The sequence below is a fragment of the Strix uralensis genome, chromosome 1, assembly GCF_047716275.1.
Source record: "Strix uralensis isolate ZFMK-TIS-50842 chromosome 1, bStrUra1, whole genome shotgun sequence".
NCBI classification, from domain to species: Eukaryota; Metazoa; Chordata; class Aves; order Strigiformes; family Strigidae; genus Strix; species Strix uralensis.
Window position 1 is genome coordinate 123,309,634 of NC_133972.1, and position 20,788 is coordinate 123,330,421.

Genomic DNA, 20,788 nt, shown 5'->3' on the forward strand with positions numbered 1-20,788 from the left:
TTAGATGAGAAGCATATGAGAGCTTAAAAGCCAAGTATCCCTGATATTTGCTGCAAGCTTGACCATGCTCTATTCCAAGCCAGTGATGAATTCCCATCAACTTTATTGTGAAGAATTTCCTCTTGTCTCAGGTTTTAAGGACAGAAGTTGAAGTTAGTAACAGTTTCAGATGCTTAGCACTATGCAATATAGTCTTAGACTATATAGGGAACAAAACCAATGACAACGAACAATAACAGCATGAACTGCTCATCTGTCATAGCTCTAAATGAAAACGCATCTCAGCCATTTAATAATTTTCAAGGAAAGGTCACTTTTAAAACCCAAAACTTATGGAAAAATATTAAAATGCTGAGATGCATTTCCAAATAATAGAAAAAAGAAATAACTATGATAACACAGATACCATAAGGCAGTTGCTTGCCACTGAAATATGCTTTTTTACTGTTGATTTACCACACTTGTATTTTACACACATTACTCAAAACCCTTTCCCCACATGATAAAAGCCTTGTCCAAGAGACAGTCCATGTATGTCTATCAAATCTGAAGAAAGTATTTGTTGCATATTTAATAAAGCTAAGTACACTCAAAGAAAATGGAGATTTCCCAAGGCAGTTATTCCTAGAGTTGATTGTAGTCCTGGGGCTGCAAGTCAGGCAAAAATATAAGCCATGCTAAGCAGCAGTAAAGGAATTAAAAATCTCCAGTGCCTGCAGATTTTACCATTATCTCAAAAGAACAAATGGGGGAAGTCTTCACTCTGAGAAGCCAGATCTTCACTAAATATCTCACAAATTATTAACAGCACTGACGGTATATATGGATACTTGACAAAGCATTAAATTTCTCATTACATCATTAAAACATGATAGTGACCTGTGATGCAGATTTGCAACAAAGACTAAGCATGAAAATAAGCAGCATGGTATTTCTGCATGCCTGAAGATGGGTTTAAGGTTGGTTTTCATTAGAGAAAGAATACACCACAACTGCACATTACCCATGAGTGTCATTTCCAAAGAAGACAGGCTGTACTACATTTGCTACTTTTCTATGCTGAAGTGTAAGACTTTCAGGAAAATGAGAAATTACGGAGTCTATATATCTTAATTACATCATCATCATGATATTAAAAATTAACCAAGACACATTAATGAATGCTTTACTAAGGCCTCACAAAGTATGTTCTCTACACAGCAAAAGTCAGAAATGACGAGGTACTAAAGTTAGCTTCAGCATGGAAGAGCAAGACATTTACTGATTAAAGTCATTTTTCAAACAACTGTTTTCTTAAAATGGTACTTACCCTTGAAAAAGGGTAGGGTAGGTAAATTTCAGGACAGACAGGACATACTGGAAAACAAATACCAAATTAACGGACATCAAACACCTACAGCGTTACAACGTTAACAAACAGTCATGAGAGCAACAAAACACAAAAAGTTTCTACCAAAATAAAGAAAAACAAAAAGACAGAAAAAGATTTCAGTGATTTCACTTCTCATGCCAGAACTACTGGATGCTGTCCCAGTCACTGTGGAAGGTAGCAGGCACTAAAGTACATGAGTGGACACACTGAACGATGGAGAGGAGGCTACCTTCTGAACTGCTCTTTCACTTTCTGAGCACACTCCATGCGTTGCACTGAATGGGAAAAGGATTAACAGGAACAAAAAGACACAAGCACTTGTCAATTAAAATCATATCATACCACAGAGGCAACCTTTGGCAGAATCAAGACCTATAATTTTAATGTAATTGCCTCCTGATGATTAACTCATCTTACAGCCCTAACATTCTGTTCACACATCATTTTGTGTAAAACATTAAGCAGTCCATAAAGCCCTTTGGAGTTGTAGTATATGGGGAGAAAAAAGCAAAGCCTCTGTGTCTCTGCTTTATTATGCAGGGTCTGCACATATGGATGCTAGTGTCTTTTCCCACTGTATATGTATATATGCAAATATGAGGCAGAAATACATATGCCTTTCGATGTGTATGTCAGGATCTAACAGCTTCCCATAATAAAGTATATTAATACTATTTCTACAAAGGAGAAGAATGACTGAAGCTTCCTCAGAGGAAAGGAAAGGTACCTGCCATTCCTTCCAGGAGCCAGCAGAAGCTGTCAATGGCAGAAGGGGAAGCTGAAAGCTTTCAACAGAGAGAAAACAGTGTTGAGCACTTTGCACGGTCCAGTTTTTAGGTGTGGGGGATGTCACTAAGAAGCTGGCATCAATATACAGAGACAAGGCATGCTGATTCACAGTGGGTCATGTTACACACACTTGTCTGAACTGGGTTTTAAATCAGGACAATACACCTGCACATGTCCGTACTCTTACTTGCATTTACAAATCACCTGCAACAGCTGAAACGTCTATATTCTGGTTATTTTTAACTTTATTACACTAAAACCTGCATTCAGGTTTGAAAATGGAGGCCCTATGTCAACTTCCTTTCAAGTATTGTTAAGCCAAGTACTTTTTCCAACGCATAATGCAATCCAGCAGCTCTTCTAGCCCCTTTCTATTTAACTATTCTCTGCTCCTGGCAGTCTGTCAAATCAACTGTATTATCTCTCCCTACAAACTTTGCTTCATGTCTGGACTTCAGTCTGCTTCTGGGCATCCTTAACGGCAAGCACACCTTTGAACAGAAACCAGTGGCCGATGTTGAGAAGAGATTTCATTTTCACCTCCAAAATGCTGCTTTTTTCTAACTCTCCCTCTGGAAATCCATACCCTAGTTGCTTCAAAAACATCTTTTCTTTCAGAAATCTGCACCAGAAATACAGACACACTCTCTGATAAATAGGACAGCAAGGAGTGGTTATTCTATCTCCCCCTCCCAGAGTGAACAAACTACTTCAAACTATGTTTAAATGATACAACTTTATTCACAATGTGGCCATCTTCAGCCTACTTACCCTGCTTAGGCCTTTCAGCAATACCAACAGGCAATTAACTTGCACAGTGGAAAAAAGACTTAAGGAGAGACCTCCTTAATTTGCAGGTTAATTAAGCTGTCAAACGGTCTATAAAAGTTAATATTTGTTTCACTAATACTACTTTAAGTATTTCAGATTTTTCCCTTCGATACTTGGTATTATTGTTCCAGTTAATAGATCTTCTTTTGGGAATGACTATGCATTCAGTGGTTGTTAGATACCCAATAATAAAATACATTCAGCATCACTGATGCTTTCAAAGCAGCATAATTTCTGTCTCTATAATATTTAATTGACTTGACTAACATGATGTCACCCTTTTACTCTCCTAAACACACCAGCAGTGAAACGTATCTGTCGTGGACAGGTAAAGGTGCCCCACACTGAGAAAAACGAGACCGGTAGAAGACAGCGATATTCTCAGTTTCGAGGGTACACTGGGAGGGGCGACGGTGGGCCTTCGGGCTGGGTGTTTTTTTCACTCGTGGGGTAGCCCTCCCCCGCGAGGGGCTGACCCGCCGGCTCTCCCTGAGCAGGGCAGGGCAAGCAGAGGGCACCGTCCCTCCTCCTCCTCCTCCTGCTGGGTCCCTTCACTTACCTCGCCCCCTCAGGCGCAGTCCCCGCTCCAGCATCCCCCCCGCCCGGCCCGGCCTCTCCGCGCCCGCCCTCACCTTGTTGGTGAAGCAGGACGCCAGATAGAAGAGGCAGAAGGCGAGGCCGCCCGCCGGCCTCTTCAAATACATCTGTCACGGCGGACCCCGCCGCGACCGCCTCGGTGCGCGGGCCCGGCCGGCGGCGGCCATGGCAGCGACACGTCGCGCCGCCGCCGCGCCAATGGGCACCGGGGTCCCGCCGCCGAGCGACGCCTCCTTAAAGGGCCGTTGCTGCCGCCGGGCAGGGCCGGGGGAGCTGCTGGGGGAGAAGCGGGGCGTGAGCCGGCAGGCGTGGGCTCGTAGCCCGGAAAGGCAACTCTGTCCCGGGCTGCATCAGGAGAAGTGTGGCCAGCGGGTCGAGGGAGGGGATTCTCCCCCTCTACTCCGCTCTCGTGAGACCCCACCTGGAGTTCTGTGTCCAGCTCTGGGGCCCCCAGTGCAAGAAAGACATAGACTTGCTCGAGCGGGTCCAGAGGAGGCCACGAAGATGATGAGGGGGCTGAAGCACCTCCTTTATGAGGACAGGCTGAGAGAGTTGGGGTTGTTCAGCCTGGAGAAGAGAAGGCTCCAGGGAGACCTTATAGTGGCCTTCTAGTACTTAAAGGGGGCCTACAGGAAAGATGGGGAGGGACTCTTCATCAGGGAGTGTAGGGATAGGATGAGGGGTAATGGTTTTAAACTGAAAGAGGGTAGATTTAGACTACATATAAGAATAAATTCTTTACTGCGAGGGTGGTGAGACACTGGAACAGGTTGCCCAGAGAGGCTGCAGATGCCCCATCCCTGAAAACATTCCAGGCCAGGTTGGGCGGGGCTCTGAGCAACCTGATCTAGTTGAAGATGTCCCTGCTCATTGCAGGGCGGTTGGACTAGACAGCCTGTAAAGGTCCCTCCCAACCGAAACCACTCTGTGGTTCTATGATTCATCAGTGACGTGTAAACTATAAATATCTCAGGGAGATAAAGAAGCAGTGAAAGACATGCCCTACCTAGTCACAGTTACTGGGTGTTCTTTTATTATGGTCTAGGTAAGCCTCATTCTTCCCGGATCTGGTATTAGCAAGGCCCTATCTCTGCCATTCTCACATTGACTTTGCTCAGGTAACACAAAGGGCTCTCTCTGTACACACATACCCTATTTTTAGAGGACAGAGAAAAGCAGCACAAATAAGGAACTGAGCATGGCCTAAACTGGGGAGTGAGGGGGGCACTAACTGGTACACCTGAGGCCAAATCCAGCCCATAAAATTAGCCTAACCTGCTACGTTTAGTCTCAAAAGTCAGCAGAGCACAACAGCTGAATGGCCTCCACTGCACCAAGACAAATTCAAGGATTTTGGTTCATCAGACGCAATCCTATCTGGTTTGTAAGGAGGTGGCCCTAAACAGACATTGGATTTCCAGTGCTGAAAGGTTTTGTCCATTCAGGCCTACAGAGATCACTGACATGCCGCTGTAATGGATGTGGTAGAGATGGCAGGGTAGGTGATATAGCATTTCCACTTCGGAGCACATGTTTCTGTAAACATGTCAAATGTGTATTTTGCAAACAAAGGTATACTTTGCATTGGATGCCAAAAATTCAGCCTGTAAAGCTTTAGAAAAGAGTAAGAAAAGTTTACAGGTATCTACAAAGACTAATGTAAGCATGTGATAAGAATCCTTTTGACTTATTTTAGTGGAGTATCATTTTTATGCAAAATATTACAGTGATGTCTCTCTTCATGCTTCTTGTAGTATTTCTTATTAAAAGTGGGAGACTCGGGCAAAGATGATGTATCTTCCTACAGCAAAATGCAAAGGCAGGTTTGAATATTTGTAAACCACTTACAGTGAAGGATTAAGAATGAAGATAGAAATTTCTGCCGATATTGTTTATCACAACTAACTTGAATTACACATTAAGTAATTGCTATACAGCTTTGGAATTATTTTGAGTAATATGAAGGGAAGTCTCTGCTCTATCTAGATTTTACACTATTTTTATTAGGAGATGTGACTGTGGGGCAAATGATTTTATTTCCATGTCATTTTGCAGAACATTTCTTCTTAATATAATTCGGTTTAAAGTTTGATCCTTTCATATAAGAGGTCATGGGATCAAGGCCTAATCAGGTAATATTTAAGAGCCTAATATAGAAGACTTATTCCTGAAAATTAGAAACTGAATAAAAAGACATAGGAATATTAAGTCATTGTTAATGTCTTTTTGAATCAAAAACTACCAAATCCCATTTTCTTAATCAGTACTTGTACAGCTGTGCTGGAGTAATGATTTTCTTGGGGCAGCAGGACATTGCTTTGACATTCTGCTCATTTATAAAACTGATAAATTTAACCAAAGAAGATTGAAGGGGGCATGGCACCAATCTTCACACCCCAAAAGGCGGCTGCAAAGGGGAAAAAATAATCTCTTTCCACCAGGGTTAAGGGCAGAGAGGATAAGGAGCACACTGGTACCACATGACCAGCCAAAACCATCCTCATGCCTCCACGGCACACGCCTGTGTCATGCCTGCAGGTTGTGCATTACAACCTGGGTTCCCATCCTCTTCCAAACCATCTGCCCTTTAGTTGGGGACTTTCCGCAGCAACGAACTCTGGAACAGATTGTCTTGGAACATTGTAAGGCCTTGCGTCATTGCAGGTTGTTAAGGACAAAATAGATGAACTTTGGCCAACAAAGCTGATTTTTTTCATGCCTGAGTCAACGAGAGTGGGTTTTTCTGGGCCTGCCCTGGCAGCGTGGGCTTTGCTACATGTGTAATAGGGAACTTACTCCGAGCAGGCCAGGGGATGCTGTACAACCCCTTACCACTCCTCCTGCTCTGGGAGCCAGCCAGCTTTGCTAAGCTGGTTTTCTGGTTATCAGCAGTGGCTGTGACAGCACATTTGTCTACGTTTGCAGATACCTCCAATATCTGGTGGTGAGCCAGGCCTGAGGAGGTTTCTAGCCATCACTTCCTTCCTGTTGGGAAACTTGCTGGAGCAGACTTAAAACAGCAACTGTACTGTAGCAAAACGCCATCCAGCTGCCCATCCTGGAAATACAGCATTTTAATCACAGTATTATTTTCCAGATAAATGTTACGTATACAACTGAGGTGTAACAGGCGTCAGATCGCATAGGAAGTATTTAATTTTGTATTTACAGTGAGGGGATCAGGATCAAGTGACTTTGTTCACTAATGGATTTTTTCCCCCCCTTCCCTCGGTTACTTCCTTAGATAAAAGCAAATGTCACCTATCTAACGTCATCGTACTTGTTTTGGTGCCAGCGCGGCTCCCCGGCTGCCGGGCCCCACCGCGGGGAGGCCGCCATCTCCCTCACACCCGGCGCGGCCCAGCCCCTCCCGCAGCTTTCGCCGGTGACGCCACGGTGACATCACCGGAAAGGCGGGTGAGGCCCCGGGCCGCCGGCCAATGGGGAGCCTGACGGCGGGTGACGGCAAGAGAGAGCGGGGCAGAACCCGGAAGGTTTCGCATTCGGCGCGTCGCTGCCCTCAGGAGAGACCCCGTCGCCGCCGCTGTCCTCCCGCCCGCCCTTGCATGAGGAGATGGACCCGGTAGGAATCGCCGCCGCCCCCGACGCCGGGCCGGGCCCCGCCTGGCAAAGCAAGGTGAGCTTCACGCCGTTTAACGGCTTAACGGCGGCCTCGGGGCGCTGCCAGGCCTCGGCGGCGGCCCGCGGGGCTGTCCCCGGGGTCCCACGGCCGCCCGCGGCACCCCGACCCCCCGGGGCCGTAGCTGGGCTGGCTTCTGGGAGGTGGAGGAGAACGGAGGCGTGTCGGGGCAGGGGCACCGTCGCCGGCCGACCTTCGCTGACGGGAGGGGGGCAGGCAGCGGCCCTTCTCCCGTCCGCTCCCTCTGGGCGGGCTGAGGCGGTCGAGAGGAGGCTGTGAAGCGGTGTCAACAAAACAAGGGGCGGTCATTTGGCAAACCGGGCGCTTGGCCCCACTGCCTGAGTAATGAGAACAACGTATGGCGCGGTTCGCTGCTACTAGCAACTATCTTGGTGGAGAGAGCTGCTGTCAGACCCTGATAAACGAGTTGCTTCTCTCCAGGCTCTGTTGGTGAGCAGGGAGTTGGATCTAAGTGAGTTTGGTGATCAAGGCAGTGAGTCACAACTTGGTTGGATTCATCATTCCTCAACCCCTGCCTCCCCAAGCAAAGTTGCGTGCGTGCTTCTGCGTTTTTTGAAGGGATGTGTATGATGGCAGGCCTTTGAGCACTCTAGAAACTGGGGAGGAAGCTGTGCATAAGCCATTAATAACTTGTTCTTCCAGGAAAAGTTTTACATAATTTGTGTGTACACTTGTAAGTAAACTTTCTGGTAAGGCTTTGCCCCTGTCTTCAGAGGGTACTGCCAAACTGATTCTTCTTCCCCCCCATTAGTAAGTGACCATCAACATCTTTTCAATCGCAGTTCTCCCTGTTGAGTTTATAAAACTACTCCTTGAGGTATTTTCTGTACTTTAGTTCATCATGCTTCCCTAAGTATCTGTAGAAGACAAGTTCTTATAAGATTACGTTAGCTTACTTTAGAGCCACTGACAGCTAGTTATTCTGATTATTGTGTTCCCACTGCATTTCTTGCTAACTTGAATAAATGTTTATTTACAGTGTCCGTGGGGAGCCCCTAACACAACATCAATATCATGTTCCCTTGCTGATGTAATGAGTGAACAGCTGGCAAAAGAGCTGCAGCTGGAAGAAGAAAATGCTGCTTTTCCTGAAGTGGCTGCGTAAGTTTAAATCCTGGATTAGTGATCTCTATAGTTGTGAACCCATCTTCTGTCTCTTGTGCGTTTCCTTACAGTGTGCTTAAGGTGTAGCGATATAGTAAATGCTTGGCCTATTATCTTCTAACTCTGCTTCTTCAGGTCTTTTTCAGTGAAGATGGTTTCACCAGTTAAACCTCGTAGATTCTCTTCTCTGTCACCCTTCCTTTTTTTTTTGATATTTTCTTTGCATTGTTTTGGGTGCTTTAAGACAGCTTGTAAGCTACATTTTGAGAAATGTTATCAGAAACATTTTTCATTCTTCCTTTTTAGAGGCTCGTGTTAACTCTTGTTAATGATGTTATTTTGAGAACTGTCAGGTGTATCACCTGCATCCTCCTAATACTTGGAAGCTCTGAACATAGGCTGAGAGCTTACTCATTCTAAACTCATACGAATTTTGCCTGTAGTCTTTTCTGTTAAGCAGAGCAAAACAACACTGTTTGTTTTTTAAAATTCATTTTTATTTATTTATAAAAAATATATGTACATACACATGCACCTGTATGCCTTCTTTCTCTTTCATGAAGGGCATCTTAAAAATAGAGCCTAATGCTTCTTACAGAATGATGAACAAGTAAAAGTTTAAGTAATATTTGCATTGTAAAGGAGTGGCAAAGAGAAATGAAGTCATGCTCTATTAATATTTAGTATTCGCTTGGAGGTGGGGTGGACAGTTGAGATCCATTAGTTTCTATGGAGCTGTTGTATAGACTGATGAAATGGTATAAAGCGGTGTTTAGATTATTGTGTTTAACTTTTAAAATTTCTGCTTTCATTTTACATAGTGTTGCTGAAGGACCATTTATTACAGGAGAAAATATTGACACTTCTAGTGACCTAATGCTAGCTCAGATGCTGCAGATGGAATTTGACAGGGAATATGATGCACAGCTTCGGCGTGAAGAGAAGAAGATCAATGGAGACAGCAAAGGTATCCTCATCAGAAGAAATATTTTTGCTTTGGAGATATTATTGGCACTCTGCTTAAGTTGACAGAGCTGTGAGGAAGTAGCAAATCCTTGATAATCACAGATATGCTTCTTTGTTTTGTTTCTCAAGTCTCCATATCCTTTGAAAATTACCGGAAGGTGCATCCCTATGACAGTGACAGCTCGGAGGATGAGGTTGATTGGCAGGATACCCGTCACGATCCTTATAGAGCAGGTATGTGGCAGTTTTAAACAATATGATTTGTTCGGTTAATAGACTAAGAATATATAGTTAAATTACTTTTTTTGAATGTAAGGAGACGTGCCAGTTGTATGTAAAACCAGGTCACCTAATTGGGAGCTGTTACGCAGGAAGTTAAGTAGGTAACTTCAGGCTTCCGTCTGCCAGTATATTGGCTTCGGTGGCTGAATCTGACAAAATAATTATTGTATGTGGAAAGTACTGTGGGATAGATATATCTTGCATCTACGTTTGGCTAGGGGCATCTGCACGTGATACTGAATATTCCTGTCGTTAACATGCCAAAAGTGTGTCTGACACCTCAGAGAAGACCTAGAAGTAAGTCTTAACACAGCAAAAGAAGCTGTCATGTTTAGGATAAGAGAGGAATGCATTAAGATCATACAACTGAAGTATTTTATTCTGTTTAATAAATAAAATTATGTTACTTTTAGGGGCACTGTGGAACCTTTATGAACATTAGTTACATTTGTTTAAATGTAAAGTTCAATTTATTTTTCCTCACTGCTGGCAGATAAACCCACGACTACGCCAAGAAAGGGCTTCATAGGAAAAGGAAAAGACATTACTACTAAACATGATGAAGTGGTATGTGGACGAAAGAACACTGCTCGCATGGAAAATGTAAGTGAAAACTTAGGGAAATGTATTTTCTGTGTAAAACTGGAATGTTGTAATTCAGCCAAAGAACTAATGCTTGTCCATCTGTGCTACTATATATGATGATGGGTTTTTTTGTTTTGCCTTTTTTTTTTTTTCATCAGTTGAAAGCAATGCAGTGTTTGGATTAGTTATTCAAATTGGCACTTCGATTTATGTGTGGTTTTTGCTTAATAATAGTTTGTTAATGACCATGATTCAGGAATTTTCACGGAACTGTTTTAGGAAAACAAAACTATCAGCAAGTTTGGTACACAGACAGATAAAACATCAAGGCTATTTTTGAAAAGCATAGCTATTGTGTAATCTTTTTGTTTTAAATGCATTTTGCCTGTTAAGCCAAGTAACTTATTTTCAATCAATTGTTTGACTTACAGCTTTTCAGTCTATTTATCCATAGTACATACCTTCCATTTTCTTTAATGTAACTGATGCCACTTCTGCAAATAAGGAAATGCTGCAAGTGCTACTTCTACAGGATGTTAGGTAATCTCATAGCAATTTGGGCTGAACTTCGAGTTCTGACTTTAGAGCAATGTTTTCTTTAACATAGTGACAACATGACACAAAGTGGGTTTCACACAGGTCCTAATCTACCCTAGACTTTTGCAAATCAGAATGAGAAATTGCTGCTTGTGCCAAATTTTGGTGTCTGCTAGTAACAAGGCTTAAATTTCTATTACTTCTACTTGTAGTTTGCACCGGAATTCCAAGTTGGGGATGGAATTGGGATGGACTTAAAGTTGTCAAATCAAGTCTTCAATGCCTTAAAGCAACACGCGTACTCTGAGGAACGTCGAAGTGCAAGGCTCCATGAAAAGAAGGAGCACTCCACTGCTGTATGTTTTTAATAAATTCTCTCTCTATATTTTTTATCTTGTGTAACAGCTGAACACTGTTTTGGTAATTGCTTGAAACATCCCATTTTTAGTAAAACAGTTAAGCGATACTGTGTTAACGTTGCTGAAGGAGATGGTATCAGCCAGCTGCTATTAGAAAAAGGCTGTCTTTATTTGAGCTGCATTATTGTGAGAGCCATATCAAAATAAGAGCAAGCAGCTTTCATTTTTTTTCCTCTTTGTCTTTCTAAACTTGTATCTTAATCAGCTACAGTGAATAAACTGCCTAGAAATTATTTATAGAAACCATCCAGAGGACTAAGCCTCTGCAGTTGAACCACATGACTCCAAATATCTGTCTTCCTGGCAAGTTTCAGGAAGATAAGGTGACCAAGTAAACTCTGACTTAATAATTTAGGAAGTCAGTTGATATGCTTTATGGGTGAGTTTAGAGCAGGGCCTCTGGTAATTCCTGCTGTGGCCTTCTTCAAATTTGGGTGTTTTGCTTTATTTTATTGTTACTGACACGAAAGGAATATAATATTTGGGATATTTTGATCCATGATTTGTAAAGACTTCTTGAAAACACTGTAGAAAGTGCTCTTGACCCACAGTCTGTACTTTATGCAGAATTGGTAAAATACTGTGTGTACTACACAGCTGGTAAGGTACCTGAGAGTATTAAATCTTAAGATGACAGTCCTGGAGCAGTTTGGCTTTGCTTTATCTGTTTGGTTTGTTTTGGGGTTTTTTTCTGTCAATTGAGAGAATTCTCTTAATACATTATCCTTTCCACCTAGCTGAACGCTTGCGGTATATAAATACTCTAAACTCACCGTAAAGCAAAGAATTATTTTAATGATTTGAGTATTCATTTCTTGCCTGTAGGAGAAAGCAGTGGACCCTAAAACGCGTTTACTTCTGTACAAGATGGTCAATGCTGGGATGCTGGAGACCATCACAGGCTGCATCAGCACAGGAAAAGAATCAGTTGTTTTTCATGCATATGGAGGAAAGTAAGTGTACTGTTGGTTACTGACAGTAGCTTTAAGTACCAGAGATAGTTTGAAGAGCAGAAACCACAAAAATATTTAAACAATCGGCACTTTTTTCATTCCCAAGACTTAAAGTTTGTATTCATGTATATGCAGATAATAGTAAAATCTGAAAACCAAATGGTACCAACCGTAAAGTAAAAAAAAAAACCCACTTTCCTCCTTGGAGACAGTTCGTTAAACGGGGACAAATCCACTCTAGCTTTCTGTGGAAAAATATGTACTCCTTTTATAAAAAAGAAGTCTTGAGATTTTAAGCAACTCTCCACTGACCCACCGCAGACTACAGAGCTGTCACGATGATCTTTGTCTGCCTGAAGATTGTGTTTCCGTACAGATCACTGTATTATCAGCTCCATCTGTGTTTGTTACTTTTGGGTTACCTTGAGAACAGTGTTGGGATGCTGTTCACTTTGCAAGTCATGCAAGAGTCCAGTTTTAAAGTCTACCATGCTGGAAGGATTGTGGTACTTCAGCAGTGATTGTAGTACTTTGAAACACCACTAGTTTAAAGTGAGTTAAGAACAAAACCCAAATACAGATAATCTCTTCAGAGTTGTCAAGAGAGAGGTAAGTTGGGGGTGGGGAGAAAAGATGAGCTGCTTTTTTTTTTTTTTTTCCTCCCCCCCCCCAATTGACCTTTGCTTGAATGATGTTCAGGAGCATTCTTTTGCTTATTGTTATTCTATGGGCAATATCTTTGTGGTGCTTAACAAAACATTGTGATACTACCATTATTGTTCTACTGCAAAACTTTTTCCACTTGTAATTTCTTGAAGCAAGTACATCCATTAACAGGGCTGTTATTAGCTATGACATTGAAGTAAAATAGTAACAAATCGGGAGATGGAACCTATTTGATAAGCAACGTTTAATCAAAATGCCAAAACCCAAACATTCATATATAAGCTTAATCATAGAACTCTTATAAACTTAACTTGAATTGGCTTCCAAATTTGATAGAAGATCAAACCCTTTCCTCTCTTATATTAAAAATCACTGTCTTGCAGTATTTTAAAAAAACAAAACCGTGCATTTACTTGTGAAGATGTGAATAGTTAACTTTTGTTATATATTTGACTTTTTCCATGAGAAGTGCAACTGAAGATAAAGTTATACCTCCAGAATGTGCCATCAAAGTGTTTAAAACAACTCTTAATGAATTCAAGAACCGTGACAAATACATTAAGGATGACTACAGATTTAAAGACCGCTTCAGTAAATTGAATCCACGAAAGATTATTCGTATGTGGGCTGAGAAAGAAATGCATAACTTAACAAGGTAAAGAAAATCAACAAAAAAACCCCCCATAGTTGTCAAATGCCTGTTGGTTTCCTATTCTCTGTTTAAGGAAGATACACTACGTCTGGTTAGAAGTTTAGATTTGATTTTTAAGCACAGATTAAATAAGCCTCTGGTTTCTTACAGTTTAATGAATTGACAGCATCTTCAGTGATTTGGCAGCAGAATTTACAAGCCCATGAAGTTAACAGGCTCTAGCTGTAGAAGCAATTAGTTTTCAGTGAGCATTTTTGTACCCACTTATGACTTTAAGGTTTGAATTTTCCTATGTGAAATATTGTGAAATATATATATTTATTCAGTTTTCAATTCGGTCTGTTTCAAAGTCTTTTTTAATCTGGATCAAGTTTCTCATACACAGCTCTTTAAGGTTAGACATGAGCAAGCAGCAACTAGAACTGTAGGGTTTGGGGGGTTTTGTTTTGTTTTTCTTAATCAGTATCTTTTCTGATCCACAGAATGCAAAATGCAGGAATTCCTTGTCCTCAAGTGGTTATCCTTAAGAAACACGTCTTGGTTATGTCTTTCATTGGCCAGGATCAAGTCCCAGCTCCTAAACTAAAGGATGTAACACTTAGTAGTGAAGATATGAAAAAGGCCTACTATCAGATTCTTAATGTAAGACAATGCTGATTTCTCCTCCAGTTCTGGGTTATGTTTTCTTTTAGGGGAATAACTTAAAGGACAAATCAGCATTTATTTACTCGTCAGGATGTTTGCATCACTTTCAAGATATGGAGTCCAAAGGCTTATTTTGCTGCTGTTTAATGTGTGACTTAGAATAAATAAGAAATTATGCACTTAAAAAAATAATAAATTGAATCTTAATCTGAGTGGAAAACATGCTGGAACTTGATGATAAACAGATACTTAGTAGCAGAGGAATTATGACCAAGCAGTTCTCGTTTTATAGAAGCAGTATGTTGTTTAGTAAGTTCTTTGAAGTCTTTCTGGGCTTACCAAATACTTAATTTACAATGCTTAAGCACTTTCCAGTGGATAACCCCCTACCCACCCCCATTTTAACAAATCTGGAAATCAGAGAACGAATTAGAATATTTCATGGTGGATACTTCACTTTCCTATTATCTGCTGTAATTGGTTCAAACATGTACCTGCTAACTGTCCACTCACTATTAGCTTCCTATAGACATTAAAAAAAAAAAAAGGCAACCAACCAACCCAGCAGCTTGATAATATGAATGGTTTGTGCCTCAGATCTTGAGACCCGTAGAGCAACACAGCCATGTTTTAAGTGAATATGCATACTAGTTGTGATTTGGTATCTAAAACTGTGAGACTTCTTTCCTCTGTGATAGGGGTGAGAATGACAGGTATATCTAGAGGACATGTTTATCTGTCTCATGCACTTGGACTGGTTGGCAGAGCTGACATGAGTTTACCAGACTGATTCTTCTGACTTGCCAAAGCTAAGCTCAGTGATAAAAGCTTAGTTTGCTGGCAGTTCACCAAAACTGTACTTCCCCATATGAAACTTTTTTGAAGACTTGGTAGAAAATTATGTAAACTGGGTGGGTGATTGGGGAACGGCTTTTTTTGGTTATAGCCATGCAAACAATATTTGGAGTATAGCATACTTTATTAATTTGATTCTTTGCAGATGATGCAACAGTTGTATAAGGAGTGCAACCTGGTCCATGCAGATCTGAGTGAATACAACATGCTTTGGCATGATGGGAAGGTGAGCTTATTCTTAATGTGGAAAGGAAAGGTTTAAGCTAATGTGAAATGGTAATACAAAATGAACTGCTGTCCCTCTGTGACTACAGGTCTGGCTTATTGATGTCAGTCAGTCTGTGGAGCCAACCCATCCTCATGGACTTGAGTTTTTGTTCAGAGACTGTAAGAATGTTTCACAGGTAGGACCTCTTCATCTGACAATCCCCTGTTATGCAGAATGTTTTCCAAGATAAAATCAAGTCAGAGCTAACTAAAAACCAACCAATACAACTCTGTAAAAAATTATCACCACCACCTGTTGATCAGATTACTCTTGCATGTTGCCCATACTCATGGTCTTCTCCGAAAGGGGAAAAAAGTGTGGAAGCATAAAACGGTACCACTAGAACTTAAAACTTCTTTCAGTTGTTTTTATATGTAGGTCAACAAAACCAAAAAATGTTATTTTGACTAAATATTGTAATTGTAACTTGGGGAGAGAAAAGGAGTGTTTTGGTTTGTGTAGCGAAGTGTTTAATGTGTGCTTTTTTATATTGACTAGTTCTTCCAGAAAGGAGGTGTGGCAGAAGCACTTAATGAGCGTGAACTCTTCAATGCTGTCTCAGGTTTAAATATTACAGCTGACAATGAAGTTGACTTCCAAGCAGAGGTATAGTTTTCTCTGTGTCTAGCGTTTTAATTTTGTTAGCTATATTAGCTATTGTAATACCTTAACTTTCCACATTTAGTTTGTATGATTAGTGTGTGCAAGTATAATTTCAGCAATCATTCTGCATCTCTTTTTCAAAAGACTCTTTTGACCTAGTACAAACATTTTCAGCAGCTCAGATTGACAGACCTCTCCACCCCCTTTCCTGATCCCCCTGCTCCCAAGTGTTGAAGGCTTTGTGTTGCATATACTCGCTTCTTTCAGTGTTAAGGAAAATTTTAGTGATCTGTTTTATTTTAAAAGTGAGCTTTATTCTTTCCTTGCATACATTAAAGGTTCTGCAGAGAAAGGAAAGCTGGGTTAGAAAGAATTGTTCTGTTTGTTTTTCATGTTTTAGACTTTAATTTACTTGAATTCAAAGTTTCAGCTAGTATTTTCAATTTTCAAGCCTAAAATCATGCTAATACAAATATGGAGTAGGAATCTTTGGTCACCCTTGGCTTTTAATTTTCAAGTTTTGGCTGTAACTCCTCAAGGCGTGCATCCTGATACTAGATTTTTATAAAAATAAGTTGTTAAAAATTCCATATTTACTAATTAAAGTAAGGGCAACATGGCAATTCTACTCGATTCCTAATGACCATGTAGGTTTATGCTAGTTCAGTATGTCGTAGGTGGGAGCTTGAAACTAGTTAACTCCTGGGGTAAGTCCTCTACGTGAGGAAGAGATAAAGTGAACACAGTGTCACTGTTCCACAATCCTTATGTATCAGTTAATCAAAACAGTGACTGTGTTGTGAGCATTGGGGTGTGGTGGGTTTTGGTGTTCTATGTCACCTTCTGTGCTTACAAGTTTTATGGGAAAGACTTACATTGCTGTTTACATAGAGGTGAATTTGAGCAGCCCATCCTTAAACTTGAGACTTTGACTTTAGTCGCTAGTAACTAAAATGATCTCCCTTGGAGTACAAGAGGAAATAATCATAACAATCTGAAGATGAAAATAAGCTACTGTACTCCGTTACTTTGATTGCACAAAACTTTGAAGCGTAACTGTCCTCAACTTGCACCGTTAAAAATGGTTGCAGTGGATTTGTAATCTTAGTATTACTTGGAATTTCTCCAGTGCTGATGGATTGGCTGAGTTACAGCAGAGGTGTGCAGAGTTGGAGGACTTCTGTACTTTGGGGAATACACCTGAAGTCTTAAGAGCATCCAGTCCTCCCTGCAACTTGTGCATTTCAGTTACACAGCATGAAACTCTAAAGCAGTGCTACTTGTTTTACAAACTTGTTCAGAACAGGTGTCTCAAGCTGTACTTCCAAAGTGTGTTGCTCCGTACAGGTGACTGAATCACTGAAGTAGCAGTATGGTATATACCTGCTCAGTCATCTGAAGCTACCGTTTAACGCCGTTTAGAAACATTCTGGCGCAGGTGTGGGTTTATGATTTCAGCATGGATTTATTTTTGGCTTTCTAGATTGAAGCTTTGGAGAAGATGAATGAAGATCACGTGCAGAATCACGGAAAGAAACTGTCAATGTTTTCAAGCGATGGAGACCCACCTATATATGATGAATAGCACTGAATGTATAGCTGCTAACAAAACAAAACACAAATTTACTGCTTCTAACTATGTTGGTGCAGTGGTAAATGTCAACTACTAATGTCGAGAGAGTGGTTGACTGGGAATACCAAAATGGAAAACACAGCGAGCATACGGTGATGCCTCAGTGTTGTTTTTTTTTTTTTTTCTAACTTAGCCCACACATCAGGCTGGCACTGTGAGAATGGACTGTCACTACCTCTTCGGATGGTCTGACAACTTCACCAGTTGCCCAGTTACATTAGTCTAATGTAGCTGAGGTGGTCATGTTTTGCATGATTCAGAGTTTATATGTTTTAGTTTAACAAAAAAAATGTTAAAAAATCATCTAGATCATCTAAAGTATTTAGTCAGAAAGCACACTAGGAGAGTCCTTTTTTTCCTATTACTACTTGAAAAAGTAATTAAAAATTGTATATGGACCCAATGTTGGTGAACTTTACATGTGCTCCACCAAGGGCAACCTGAAAAATCAAACTATGTGCTGCAATCGTATGAAAATGTTAATTTAACAAAACGGTGTCTTTAGATATGCAAAAGTCTGAACCTTTTCATTTGAAGTACATGGAATGGGGCTCTATCTCTGTAAATACAATTGGGTACTACTTGAGAAACAGATTTGAATCCATTTGATGACTTTGGTGACATGCCAGGAAATCCTGAGGGCTGCATCCAAGTTGGGTAACAAAGAGTAAATTCAGTTAGCTTCACTCTTAATATACAAGTGGTTCCAAGAACGCAGTGCAAGCAAAAAAAAAAAAAAAGTTCTCTATAATATCCTGTCTCTAAACTGAAATTCTGGGTAGAGCATCATTCTTACTCACCCTAAAGATAGTCAATAGGTTATGAAAACTAAATATTTATCATCACTATTTTTGAACAAACCTTTTTGCTTACAAGAAGAAAAAGAATACTCAAATTTGTCTTTCTCATGCTTTTATTCTTAAGGTCAGTCTTTTTATTTTGGCAATTTCTAAAAATCTAGCAAAGTTTCTTTCCAAAACAACACATTTAAAACCAAACTGATGTAGTGGGATGGTTTGGAATTAAGAAATTCTGATCAACTTCTTTTTAACTGATCGCTGGTTTTGATGCTGCTCTTAATCAAGCAGAATATAGTGTGGCTACACGTGACATTCTCACAGTGTGCTGTGAAAGTGATTTTTTTTTTTTTTTATTTTTTTTTTTTAATTTTTGGTGTTGAAAAACTGGTGGTGAAGTAAAACCCTAAGATTGTGTGGTTGTATTCTTGCGTGGTTCTTTGCATCATACAGGCCTTCATTGATCCTCAGTGTTGCACTAAAGCAGTGTTAGGGTAAGTCTACTCTAGATCATTACAACAATATGAAATTCACTGCTTTGGTGGGTGCTACATAAACAGTAAACAACCTTGACGGTTTTGCCAGTTTCATAACAGTACTTGGATCCCTTCCCTTTTCTAAATTAGACAGTTGTCTTGCATTTACCCCTCACTTTTGAAATAAAGGAACTTGCATCTTTTGGAGGCTTAAGTCTATTCCTAATTACACAGTGAAACAGTTGCCCAAAATAATGGTATTGGGGAAAGAACAGACTAGGTACTGAGAAGGAGGTGCTACAGTTATCTAACCCCTTCAGGAAGACAAAGCTGCTGTTGTCAAATATAACCAAACCTTCTTCAGCAGAGAAGGCTTTTAAAAAGAAAAGGAAAGTCCCATTCTAGATTTATGAGAAGTATCAGTACTCTAATAATTTTTAGAGAAAAAAAATAAAGTAGTGGCTAATACTTTCTCAGGTGCTTGTCTAGGAAAGATGGTGGTTGTTAAGGATATTTGCATCAGCTGAGAGGAAGAGAGGGGAGGGTGTATTTTGAGCTGCTGTTTGAAACAGGCACTTGCTCGTATCATTGGGCTTGGACTGAAGCCTCAGTTAATGTAATTTTTAATTTCTTTTGAAAATCTGTCTAGCACAGATTTAAAAAAAAAAAGCCACACACCCACACCCCTCTAATAAATGAAGCAATGGCCCTCAAGTCTGTGATTCAAAGCTACAGGGCCTGATTATATTGCCTAAACTTCTTTTCACTTCCAGCAGTAAAATTGGCTGAGGAACTTGCTTTGAGATTTTAAGACATCTGGGCACGTTGTCAACTAGTTGAAAGCATATAGTTGCTAAAACAAGCATTTTCTTGGACTCCTTTGAGATAAAAAGTTTCTAGGATTATTATTAAGCAAATAGAATCTTAGAAGTAAATCTAGATTTTCCATAGTTAATTAAGCCAATGACATTATGACTATTCTAATGGCCAATTCCAAAATTATCACAATAGTTTCAAGTTGTGTGTTTGTATACTTGCCTGCTGATTCCCCCCCCCCCCCCCCCCCATGTACCTCAGTTTCTACTGTCTTAACATTCTTAGTGCAGTTGTAGAAAGTGCTTGCTGTCCTGGAGGGCAGTAGGAGAAGGTTAAGCATCAGTAGAATTTCTTAAATTTTGACCTTGGATTAACTAAATTTTTGGCTAACATGCAATGAATTTTTTATTTTGTAAAAAATAATAAGCTTTAAGGTAGTTTACATGCTCTGGAAATACTTGCGCTCCCTCTCTAGTTAACATAGAATTGTTTGATCACACGGGAGGGTTCTGCAGAACAAAGAGCCTGTTGTAATTCCTAGTTGTGACTTTAGTTTCTCTAATCTGATGTGATATTATTGCAGCTGGACTAACTGGGTCACAAGTCAGCAAGCAGGTTTTTGTGTGATACTGTGTATCTGGTACTTAAATTTCTATTTCTCCTGTACTAGGTTGTGCCACTCCAGTCTAATCTCAGAATTTTAAAATTTGTATGATCTCAGTCTTTTTTTCCCTCTATTTTTTACTTCCTTCCTTTCCCTTTCTAAACCAATAAGCAAATGTGTAATTGATGATCTCACAGAATTTCCAAATTACACTGTAGGTTTTGCAACTAGTGAACTAAGTGCCAGTGCATCAATCAAAAAAGCCTTTTGGTAGTTTATTGTCCAAACTAAAATACAGATAAGCATAAATGCTGAGAAACATTCCAGGCATTAATTTCAATAATGATTTATTAATATTGTTCCTGAACCAAGGACTATTTTCAGAGTATCATTTCCCTTTCTGAGCAGTTTTACAGCTAGCCACTGAAAAGCAGTTTCATGCCCAAAAGCAGCATCGATAGTGACTGCTTTTCAGTGATGATGCAGTAAGTGTGGACAACTTAACGCAGAGCTCTGAAGCGGTTGGTTCCTTGTTTTCCCCACCTAAAAGTTTTGGTGGTTTTTTTTTTTTTTTGAGCAAGCGCTATAAAAGGTTGGGCCAAACGTCTTTATCTCCTGTGGGACGTATCGGCTCGAAGTATTTTTCTTCCAGGAGGCTAGCAAACCCACCGGCTGGC

At 40.5% G+C, this 20,788-nt stretch overlaps 2 protein-coding genes across 8 annotated transcripts in view; one reads left to right on the forward strand and one right to left on the reverse strand.

Annotated features, from left to right (window-relative positions):
• The window catches only part of TMEM241 (transmembrane protein 241), a 61,351-nt gene extending 57,588 nt beyond the window's left edge, over positions 1–3,763 (reverse strand). For all 6 annotated transcript variants that reach the window (XR_012630296.1, XR_012630294.1, XR_012630299.1 and 3 more), the window contains exons 1-2: positions 3,625–3,763; positions 1,310–1,356 (exon numbers count right to left, since the gene is read on the reverse strand). Coding sequence is in view for 3 of the 6 variants with exons in the window: in XM_074879564.1 (XP_074735665.1) it covers positions 1,310–1,356; positions 3,625–3,696 (119 nt within the window). In the remaining 3 variants the exon portion in view is untranslated. The remainder of the gene's footprint in view (positions 1–1,309; positions 1,357–3,624) is intronic.
• Positions 3,764–7,076: 3,313 nt separating this feature from the next.
• RIOK3 (RIO kinase 3) lies at positions 7,077–18,895 on the forward strand. 2 transcript variants are annotated; one of them, XM_074879536.1, is made up of 13 exons: positions 7,077–7,226; positions 8,230–8,351; positions 9,176–9,321; positions 9,450–9,554; positions 10,096–10,205; positions 10,937–11,080; positions 11,969–12,096; positions 13,229–13,417; positions 13,897–14,056; positions 15,060–15,140; positions 15,229–15,318; positions 15,681–15,788; positions 17,269–18,895. In XM_074879536.1, exons 1-13 carry the CDS (start codon positions 7,164–7,166, stop codon positions 17,368–17,370), a joined length of 1,548 nt encoding a protein of 515 aa, XP_074735637.1. In that variant the 5' UTR covers positions 7,077–7,163; the 3' UTR covers positions 17,371–18,895. The 2 variants fall into 2 exon arrangements, with proteins under 2 accessions (XP_074735637.1, XP_074735628.1); XM_074879527.1 differs by having other exon boundaries at positions 7,149–7,226; positions 13,232–13,417.
• Positions 18,896–20,788: the final 1,893 nt, after the last annotated feature.